Genomic DNA, 11,581 nt, shown 5'->3' on the forward strand with positions numbered 1-11,581 from the left:
GTACACCCATGTCCAAAATTATTGTCGCATGTCTAGAAATATGTTGTTGTAGGAATAAAATTTGATAACGAATTCGCCCTGCATTTCTTATAATGTTGGTATGTGCATAATCGGCAAAGACAGGTATGTGGCAAATTTCATGTCAAAAGAGCAGTAAATAAGAACAATAAAACGAAAATAAAACTTTCTTGTCCATTTGTTTTACTCATTCTGATTTACGTGCTTATAATTCTTTCCCTATAAAATTTTCCACAAATATACATTTCTCGATTATACACATTATATCGGTATTAAAAGTATCCTGCAAAATAATTATCAAATTATATTCTTACAAAAAGACGGTTATAGATATGCGACAATCATTTTGAACATGAATGTACATTTTATTGTTTCAATGATTTGTGAAATAATATATTTTCTAGTTATATTAACTCCTTCGAAACAATATTTCCTAAAATTTATTGCAGATATCAGAATGGTATTTGGCCAAATGCAATCTACTTTAGCTGACCTTAGTGAAAGAGTATCTTCCGTCGAAAAGAAGATCGACACACTTCTAAGTAATGGTGTGAGTGTGAAAGCAGAGTCCATAAACGAAGAATCCGAACTTCTTGGTCTTCTGCCTCTGCGAACGTTGGATGATTTTCAAACATTTGAGAGAAAGCTTCAAGATCCTAATTTCGGAAAGAAATATGTAAGTGTCCTATCAAAACTGTACAAGTTATGAAGCAGGTTTCAAATCTTTGTTATATCTTTTAGTTTACGTCTTTTTGGAACATCTCTCTTTTGACTAAATGTTAGCATGAACTCCATTTTTGCCACCTTCGGCGTGGGAGGCCCGGGTTCGATTCCCGGCGGGAGCTCATGTGGTTCGGATTCACGTTAATCAGTAGGTCCACGTCTCATATAGCCTCGCTGCTGAACGGGACGTTAAACTCAAAATCAACTCAACTCCATTTTTGCCAATTTAGCCATTATCATGCGCATTAGCTATGGACTATAATTTTTGTCAACTTGCCATTCATACTTGCTAATATAGTCATTTAGGCGGCAATTAAATCTTTTGCAGTCAATTTGTTTTTTTTTTTAGAAAATATGAGAAACCTAAAAAAAGTAGTTTATCTTGATATTTTTCTAATTCTTTTGTTTACAACAGCACTTACATTGTCACAGTAGATTAATTATCTTTTATCAGTCTCACCTATCCGTCACGGTAAATTGGGATTCCTGGATCTGGTTTCTCCATAGTCAATTTGTTTGATTAGTTTCTAGTGTATTTTTAGTTTGGGTTGGGTTTTTCTTGTTAAGATGCGTGCATGTGTATGTATATATTTTTGTGATAGATCAATAGTGTTATCAAGACATACCCAGCATTAGAAGTTGAAAATAATTCAAGAGATTTTATTACTTCTAGTCAATGAAGGAACAAATTGTATTGTGAAACTGTTTGATTTGAGGATATCAAAAGGTAAATAATATTAGAACATCTTTGTAAACTAGTAGACAAAAAGTACCAAATATTTACTTTCTTTATTCCTAAATTCTGTTACCTATAATTTAAGGTAAGTTGAGCCATTTTTAGCTAGTTTCTGTGCGTCATTTACTATTTTCTGACACTACTTGTTGGCAGCACTGATTAACCCACTGTATCTTGTTTCTTTTGGAAGTGTATGTAATTTTCATATACATACACACGCACACACACACACACACACACATATATATATATATATATATATATATATATATATATATATATATATATATATATATATATATATATATATATAGTATTTTTTTCTAATTCAAACGCACAATGGTCCTTTTAAATAACCGCTATTCCGACATAAAGCTGAAAGTTACCAAATGAATCCCAGGCAATTTTCTCAGGTAACTCAGTTTTTGTTAGTCACGTAGCCCATTTGATACGGCCTTCCGTGAAACTCAGAACCCCACGCACTTTTTTTTCACACTTCACATTACGGTATCTAAAAATTAATCTAGTTTCATTCATGCTTCGTTTTTTTCCACTGGTAGAAAAACATAACAATACGGACCCTTATATATATTGTTTTTCTTTTCGATTTCAGCATGCATTAGATCTAAATAATTTCCTTTCTTTCAGGTAAAAGTATTACTGTCAATTGGTGGTAAGGATTTTAAAAGGTTTCGCTCACAATGCAATAAGAAGAACTTTGTGCGACAAGCTCACAATGGAATCTTCTACTCTGGCAGGAAACCAAGGATCATGAAGCAAAAAAGCACACCTTTGGGTCCACCCAAATGTGCAAAAAGATCCACAGTAAGTTGATTTGAAACGTTGTACTGAAATATTTAACTTCATTTATTTATTTATGCTAGTAACCATACAAAATTCCAGTTTGCTAATTACTAAGTCTTACTTCTCTCGTACTGGACGTGTGTTCTCATATTAGTACGTCCCAAGCAATCAGAAGTAATTCTTCATGAATAAAGTAAGCTTTGAGTACTTTAGGATTCTTTTAGTGTCAAGTAGTAAAATATGTAAATGCGTTCACCCTTACTGGGTGAATATAACATCTGTGTAGAATATATAGGAAATTCAATAACTGATCCAACACTCTATGTTGTAAACAAAGCTTTACTGGCAAAGTACATATTTAAACAAATCTTTGCTTGAAAAAGCGTTCAAGAGAATTTGTAAGGTGTAAGGAAAATCTAAAACCAAATAAAATTCCAAGGTAGGAATGATTCCAGGGCTAAATAAAGTCAATAGTGTCAATGAATTTAAATTGAAGTACAGTGTAGGAATCACTACTGTGAAGTATAATTTTGCACCAGACTTTTCGTGTATACCTGTAAATTTGATACTGTCTACCACACGAATATAACTTTTTTGGGTTGCAACACTGTTAGTCTGGTAGTATTACATAGTATGCCAAACTGTCTTCCCTGCCGATATTTTAAAGGTGCAAAATTTCAGAGCTCTTTGTCTAACACTAGAACGCAGATAAAACACTAGAAGAACATAGCTTTCGAAGTTACCATAATTCCAGTATAAAAAGAGAAAAGTTGCAGGCTTTCAAGACGGCGAATAGTCAAACTTTCGTCTTTCTGTCGTCTTCATCTTTCAAATTTTCGTGACAACGAAGTTAGCCAAAACCTAATGTGTTTTTTGTAGTGTTATTTAAGGTGACTAAACGTTGACTCAAAACGATAGCACCACTAAGGGCACCGGAAGAAAGTCTTGTTACACTTGTATCGAAAAATGTAACTTTTTCATTATATAATATAGCAGAAGTGTGGTGTAAGATAACTTTCTATAGTACCCTTACATAAAAATCACAAAATAGGGGCATAGCTTAGGTGACTTGAAAAATTATATAGGAATTAGTGTCAGCTCTAGGTATCCATGTTTACAAACCATACCATAATTCCGTAAAGCTATTTAAGAGGGAAATTTATTTCAAATGACAGTTTTTTTAAGAATAAAAATCGCTAGTATTTGCTTGAAATTCTATCTTTCTTTTCAGCTGCTGTTCGTAAGATGTACCCCGACGCAACAGAAGAAATGGTGAAGGAAGTATTGGGTCTTTGGCTGCAGCAGGCGGAGCCTAGACTACTGCGTAGGTAAGTATAGTTTTATCTATTTTCCTTACAATCACGAGAGAGATCGGAAAGTTATTACCATGACTAAAGAAGTTAGGGATTTGCAACTTAGTTCATGGACGCGTTCTTCTCTACATATACGTTATGTATTCACTACATTTCGCACATCTATAGGTCACTAGATCAATATCATATGCATAGAATTCTGTGGATTTGGAGGAAAAAGAGATTTCCACGTTTCAATGCCTCTTACTTTCCCGGACCCCAAGATATGAACATCTTATTATAATAATTGTAATCCTCCTTTTTTCTTCCTTTTAGGATATGTATCATAAAACGCTTTTGTAATAATTTTAAATGAGAAGTACAAATATCGACTTCCATGTTTCAAATCTTGAAAGATTTATTTAGAGACACCGACATTTTATTAGAATAATTGTAATCCCCAACTTTTTTTCTCCTCTCCACATCGTTTCTTTCCCTTTTTACTAACATGTCAAAAAAAAAGCTGAAACACGTGGCAAAGTATTTTAAATGAGAAATGGAAATACTGAACTTCAAATCTCTCACCTTAAGGGATTAAATACTTTATTATAATAATTATAATCCCCATCCATTTTTCTTTCCACCCCCTTTTCTTACCTCCGAGGCATATTTCAAAAGTGCTGAAATTCTTATCTACTTATTTTAAATAATATGCAAATACCAAATTTCATGTTTCAAACCTTCATAAATTCAGAGATTTCGACATCTTATAATAATTGTAATCCTCACTCCTTTTCCTTTCTTTCTCACTTTTTTTCTTTTTTTCCTTTGTACTAAAATATCAAAAACCGCTTAAATATGTCAAATTATTTGAAATGAGAAATCCGAATATCAAATTTCAAGTCTGTAACCTTAAGGAATTCGGAGATATGGTCATATTTTAAAAATACGTCCCACACCTATTTTCCTCCCCTTCCTGTCGAATTTGCAAAAATCCTCTCTTAGTGGTATCCTACGTAACAAATCCCGTGTACTGTCCATATTTAACGTGTCTATCTTGAGCGATTTTGCCTGTGCAAAGATCAGTCGGTCACTCAATCACTTAGGTCTTTGTATTTTATACAGCGAGATGAGTTCATTTTTACGCACTCATGTATTAGTACACAGTGAAATGAGATAAAATGTTTACCTTGTATGTACTTATTATTTTATTATCCCTTATAATTTAGCAACTTGCCTGTTACTTTCCTCGGAGGATGGAAATTTTAACTAAAATCGACATTCATTACTGTTTACATTTTTATTTTCTTGTCTTCTGGAAGAAAGTACCTCTGTTAATTTTATTTTTTGATTACTCCTATCTGCTGAATGAAATCTTTTTTTTTAATACCAACTTTTATTGCTTGATTAATTTTGGTGTTGATTACTTCTTTTCTATACTGAAGGAAATTTCATTTTTTTGAAAACTGCGATGTCACAGTAATAGAGAGATAGGCACTTACTGTTATTTTTGCCTTCTAAAAACATTTCCTACCTGCTGCATGAAAAACAGAAAGCAACTCACCTCTTTTTTTTCTTGAGTAATTTTAGTGTTATTTTACATCTTTTCTATCTACTGAACGAACTCATCTCATGAGAGAAAAACTACAATACCACCCTCTTTCTTGATTGATTAGGGTTAATTACTTCTTTTCTATACTAAATGAAACCATCTTACATTCTGGAAAACTCTGCAGTGCCATTGTAATAGAGAAATACGCAATTGCAGAATCTTCCAGACGATAAGATTATTTCGTTTAGTATAGAAACAAGCAATAAAGCACTATAATTAATTAAGATACAGATGGTATTGTAGTTTTTTTCCTTCTCAGAAGATACGGTTTCATTCAGGAGATAGAAAAGAAGTAAAATAACATTAAAACTAATCAAGAAACAGTTTTTTTTCCTAGAAGATAAAGACTTCAGCAGTTAGAAAATTTTGTTAAAAGACAAAATAATAGTAAATGCACATTTCTCTCTTACAAAGACATTCCCGAGTTTTCCGGAAGATAAGACTTCATTCAGTATGAAAAAGAAGTAATCAACACTAAAATTGAACAAGAAATAAAGGTTAATGTTTTATCCACAAGATAAAGACTTCATTCAGCAGTGGCAGTAATAAAAAATAAATTTAAAAAAGTAAGAGTAGTTTTTCCCCCCAAAGACAAAAAGATTTCAATAGGATGGAGCACGCCAAAGTATGCGTATGCGTAAACACTCAACAACAAATTACCAGGAAAATAAATAGGGAGACATAGGTCTTAAAATGCATTCAGAATTTGACTGGATTGAAGTAAATGAAGTGATTTTCCTGCCTTGTGCCATGTACACTGAGAAATGTTTCTGCTTTCAAAAATGAGATATAAAGAACTAGGTCGATAGGTCGCAGGAGTATTTATTACTTCTCTATAATGAATTGTGAAATGACGCTAATGACTCCGACACGACGTTCCATGAATATGGGTCAAATAAACTTAGTGTTACATTTACGGTAATGAGTTAACCCTTCTTCATTTGATATGTATGATGAAGGCAATATGCATGTCTTCCTATCAGTGATTCTTGTGTTTTGAAAGAATGATACGTTGCAAAGATGTATTCCTCCGCTGTAAGGCTCAGGATTAAAATCCGTTTGTTTTACTGTCACAAATAATTCCAGTGAATTGTTGCTCAACACCTCTTTACGTATTAGTCACCAGTAACTTTTTTTTTATTTCTAAAGAGAAATATTTCATTGAACCTCTAAGGTATGTTCCAAACTCGTTGCAAAATGTCACGAAGTTGTCCGTGTACACGGTACCTACTTTAGTAAATTCTACACTTTTCCTGTGAATTGCGAACTACACTTTCCCATGCGTTCTGTTGTACATGACGCAGGATAACGCCTTGTAGGTCATCATCTATCATTTATGTTGCTCCGTGAAGAATACAAGGTATATAGGTTCACACACTTATGACCTATCTTTCCTGTGAATCGTGAGATCAAATTGCATTTCATACAAGGCATGGAGAGAAAATTAAAGAAATAAGTAAATATTTGTTCTTCCATCCCTCAGTGATTTCTTATATCAGTGATCACTTCGTTTGTTTTTCGTAGCGCCGTGCTTATACAACAGTACCGAGTGAGCCAATATGACATTTTCTGGATTTATCTCAATTGATGCTCTCACAGAACAATGCACATTTTCAGCTAGGAAATTAAAAAAAGGAACTTAACTGAAAATTTACTGGCACTAGAACATTGAAATAGGTAAAGTGAATAAATACCATGCAGTGGTACCAGTGATGAAACGGGTAACATACTTCGTGACTCGTGATCCCGAAGTAGTCAGATCCCTGACCCTGTATGACCCAGACAGATCCGTGCGATCTCGAGACGACTATATATCAGACTATGGAAGAGTATGTTGTAATTGTAACAAACGCAATTCTTTCCTTTCAAGTGTTTCTTATGAGTGATCGTCAAAATTTAATCGAATAAGGCTGAAAAACGTAAAATGTAGAATATAAGGGATGCCGCTGAACCGAAATAGTGTTTGTGTAATGTTTGTGTATAGTAGTGTTTAAAATTACTTTATTAATTTTCAGTATGGGAAGATGAATTATATTGTATTTGACAGTCAAGACACTTTGAATAAGAAGTGTCACACTGCAAATCTAACATCTGAATAGGTGAGCTCGATTAGGGAATATTAATTCACTGTAAAAAATTCTACCGTAATGTTATAGAGATCATATTTGGAGTGCTTCCAAGCCATGGATCACCAGATCTGAAAAACGAGTGCCAGACTCTGTTGCCTTGTGTGGCACTTACTTCAAAGAATAATAATGTATTTTAATGAGAGCGTATTTATAAGGTAAACAATATGAATGTTTTCTTTTAACTGTGCAATCAATTACATATTTTTCAGTACGTATTTATGATCGTTATTTTGCAGAGAACGATGAAATTCAAAACCTGTAGTGGAAGGTGACACCGTTGAAGTTGAGGAACCCAATTAAGGAAATACGTTAGAAATAATTCAAAAAATGTAAATAAGTTCAATAAATGACATTGTAATACAAGCTGATTGTTTTCATGGAACCTTATATCAGTTATTGCGTAGAATGTAGGGATAATTTATTTCAATTATGTAGCAGCAGGATGCGAAATCATAACAGTTATGATCGGGAAGAGATAGGAGTAAATAAATAAGTTAAAAAGAAAAAAAAATGCACTGGAAAGTTTTGAAATGAAGATTTCATATATTGAAGATCCAAAATTATTGAACTATGTAAGGTTAGGAATAATGCTTATCCACTAGGTTGTCCACTAACTGCACAGATTTACTGTAAATAGTTTGTATACTTCTGACAGTGTCGATGTCACCTTATCTCTCCAGTAAATTATTGAGGATGAATTTTCTTCCAAAATTTTGAAGTGTGGGAATGGCCATCCTCAGTATTTCGCACCCTGTATAACAGTGGTTCTAGGATTTAATTTATATTTCTTTCCTTCCTGAAATCTGATAATTTAAAAGTTTGCTTTGCCCTTGACGCTTGTCTAGTGGTGTACGTCTTTGGTGCGCCTAGGGTTGTGGTCGATTCCCAGTGGAAGACCTTACAAACACTGAACGCATTACTGTTCGGATTCTACAGGTCAGTGTCTCATGTAAAACTTCGTGCTGAAACGGGACGCTCAACTTCAACATCAAACTGTGGTTAATGGTAAACTAATTGGATGCTGATCTGCCAGGTCGCATAATATATTCACCAAGGAATTCAGAAAAAGTGTTGCTTTCTATGTTGAGATAAGATACTAATCTCAATAGACTGGAGTATGGGGTATATATTCAACACCAATGTTGTGTGAGACACGGATTTATAATTTAACGTGATATTTCAATAATGTTACTCAACAGAAATAAACCTGAACCTCGTGCTGCAAAGACGCATAATGGACGAAGGAAAGAAGCATAATACAGATTGTGAAAGAATACATTATTTTGCTTTCATTTTGACCGAACACAACTATTCTTTTTCAGAACATTGCTTATGTAGGTTTTACAGTTCTTTCGTCCTCACCTTTCCGTTTATTTTTGCAGGATTGTTGTCTATATGAGGTTGATTTCATTTTGTATAAGGTTTGATGTGAGGTCCAGTAGTGTCAACCGTGATACAGATTTATTTCTTTCTGCACGTGAGAAAATGATTCATCTGGTTGGCGTCATGTATAATGTTTGATGTGAAGGTTAGTATAATGTTCAGTGTGTAAGTTACATAAATGATGGTGTGTGTTCTTGTGCCATCTGAGGGTGTTTGGATATTGCCACCACTTTATTGGCATTCTTTTAAAAATATTGCAGAAACCATAGCTTACTACTATGTTTACTATTAATAGTAAGTATGGCATGGTTTCCCCTATATATATTTAAAAGAATGCCAATAAAGTGATGGCAATATCTAAACACCCTCAGATGGCAAAAAAATACACACCATCATTTATGTAACTTACACATTGAACATTATACTAACCTACACATCAAACATTATGCATGTCACCAAGCAGATGAATCATTTTCTCACGTGCAGAAATAAATTTGTATCAAGCTTCACTGAGAAGCTTGCAATAAACGAGACATATTAAGCATGTGTTAAACTTGAAGTGAACAGCTTGAAATAAGCTTGAGATGACAAGCCTGTAGCAAGCATTATGTACCAAGGTTGAAATAAACTTGAGGTAGCAAGCCTGTAGCAAGCATTACGTACCAAGTTTGAAATAAACTTGAGGTAACAAGCCTGTAGCATGCTTTATGTAACAAGTTTGCAATAGGCTTGAGCTGACAAGCTTGAAACAATCTTACAGTATAAGCCTACAATATGCTTGTCGCCTGTCAACTTCGTCGCTTGATATACGCTTACAGACTTGTCGTAACAAGCTTGGGACAAGCTTACATCCTTGTCACGACAAGCTTATATCATGCTTGTGGCAAGCTGTTTCTGCTATCTGGGATTTGACCAGTGAAGAAGACATATAAAAAGTAATTACATATATACCCTGCGTTTGATTAAACTGTACTGTTAGTACCTTGAGAAGTTGCATTTTATAACGGCAAGTTTGAATTAGGAGCACAATTACTATTGCTGCAAATGCATATTCTGGGCAAAATGTCTCATATTGTCTAGAAGCAATCGTACTGATAGACTGTTGCAAATTAGTATATGGAAATTAGAGATAATATACTACTTATATGCCCCGGGCGCCGGATTTGGAGGTCGCAAAATTGGGCAAATATTTGGGGCAGTGATTTGGTTTGAAAGGTCAGGGAGGATCTAAGGCGAGTTCTTGCCCCGAGCGACAACTAGCGTATTTCCGTCGCTGCGTGGCTTGCACACGTGATTCTGCCGCGGGTTGTTAACTTCCGCTCTCTTGTCGGAACACCTATTTGTTACACACGCAATAATATTATCATTCTATCACCGGTGTGAACATTACTGCCTTCGGCTCATTTCTTTTTGAATACTCCTTATATATAATTTACGCATATGTCATACCTGTAACGTAAAGGGGAACCGAAGAATTTCAGCAATCAAAAGTCATTCCCTACGACAGAATGCGTTCTGTTTCTCTCTGTTTGAGTGTTATTTATCATAAAGTGTGAACTAGTACTGAAAGAGCACATGGAATATGATACCGGTACCTATAATGGTTATATGACAGTACTGTCAAGAAGTGAGAGAATTGTTTCTTTGTCTTGGCACTATTGGAGGTTACGTGAAATGCAAAAAGTTGATTTGAAGAAAAAGTGTGCAAAAACAAGTACAGATAGAACTAATGCTTACAAATTAGGATAGATAAACGTATGTATTTAAAACAAAATTTAGTGTAAATAACGCACGTTCTCTTACTTACGAGTCCCAAGTCTTCGTGTTATTTTTTAGGGATCGCTTTGCATGTTTCCATCTAGTTCACGGAAACAATCAACTCGTTCAAGTTTCTTAATGAAGAAATATAACTACTACTTAATTAATTTGAAACGAATTTTGTTTTTAAAAAACACAGTATTCATCAGGCTTTAAAAAACAAAATCCACATGAGTCTGTGTGGGTATTTTTGGTTTAAATTGATTTTGTGAAAGTTTCTTTGCGACGGTAATGTTAAAATGTGATTCTGTAATATCATATATATAATAACTTGTTTCGGGGCAAGGGTGGTTCAGTAGTAGATCTCTCACCTGTGGCGCATGGGGTATTTGGCTCGATCCAGCCGAGCCAAATGGACTTTTTAGTGGACAAACATCATGCTTGTGGCTTTTCTCGGTGATCTCCCGTTTTGTCATTCCACTATCATCCACCGTCTCTTTTAGCCTTGCTTGATAATTATGCAACATTAAACTGAAAAAGATCTTCAGCTCGCGAGCTGGAGTAGTAGCTAGCGAACGCACTTTTGTTGCACCTCTAGGAGCTCTGGGTCAGGTTCCTGATTGCTCGGATTCAAGAACTATCAGTTCGTGTCTGATATAATTTTAGTGCTAGAAAAAGAACTGAAACTTCAACAAATAAATGCAAGGCTGTTTTCTGTTTACTGATAGAAGAAGCTTCAAGATGCTGGTAATATGTTAGGAGAAACTCATATGAAGAGCAATAGAATACCAGTGTGCAGCGATCTGAACAGACAGTGATGGTGTAAAATAGGTAGCCTCTTATTTCCAAAGAGACCCAATTGTTGGTGTGACGAAAGTGCTATGTGTTTTGAGTGTATTGTGAGGGTGAGTGCCTAAGATTATTACTGCCAACAAAACTCACGGCAAAAACACGTTAGCGAAAAAGAACAGAAATTGGAATGAAGCCCCCTGTTACAGACACTGCCGAACATTAAAGCTGATTGTCACTTAGAACTGTCGTGCGACTGTGATGAAAGTGACCCAAGGCTGTGAGCACCAATTCTCAAGCCTATGTCGAAATCATTCCCCCCCCCCCGAATTGCATG

The 11,581-nt window shown here is 34.7% G+C and overlaps 1 protein-coding gene across 1 annotated transcript; it reads left to right on the plus strand.

The window, feature by feature from the left end:
• Positions 1-475: 475 nt before the first annotated feature.
• LOC145689038 (uncharacterized) lies at positions 476-3,614 on the plus strand. Its single transcript, XM_081763173.1, has 3 exons — positions 476-694; positions 2,126-2,302; positions 3,513-3,614. Exons 1-3 carry the CDS (start codon positions 476-478, stop codon positions 3,555-3,557), a joined length of 441 nt encoding a protein of 146 aa, XP_081619299.1. The 3' UTR covers positions 3,558-3,614.
• The last annotated feature ends 7,967 nt before the right edge of the window (positions 3,615-11,581 follow it).

This window comes from Thermobia domestica, chromosome 7 (assembly GCF_964235325.1).
Source record: "Thermobia domestica chromosome 7, izTheDome1.hap1.1, whole genome shotgun sequence".
NCBI lineage: Eukaryota > Metazoa > Arthropoda > Insecta > Zygentoma > Lepismatidae > Thermobia > Thermobia domestica.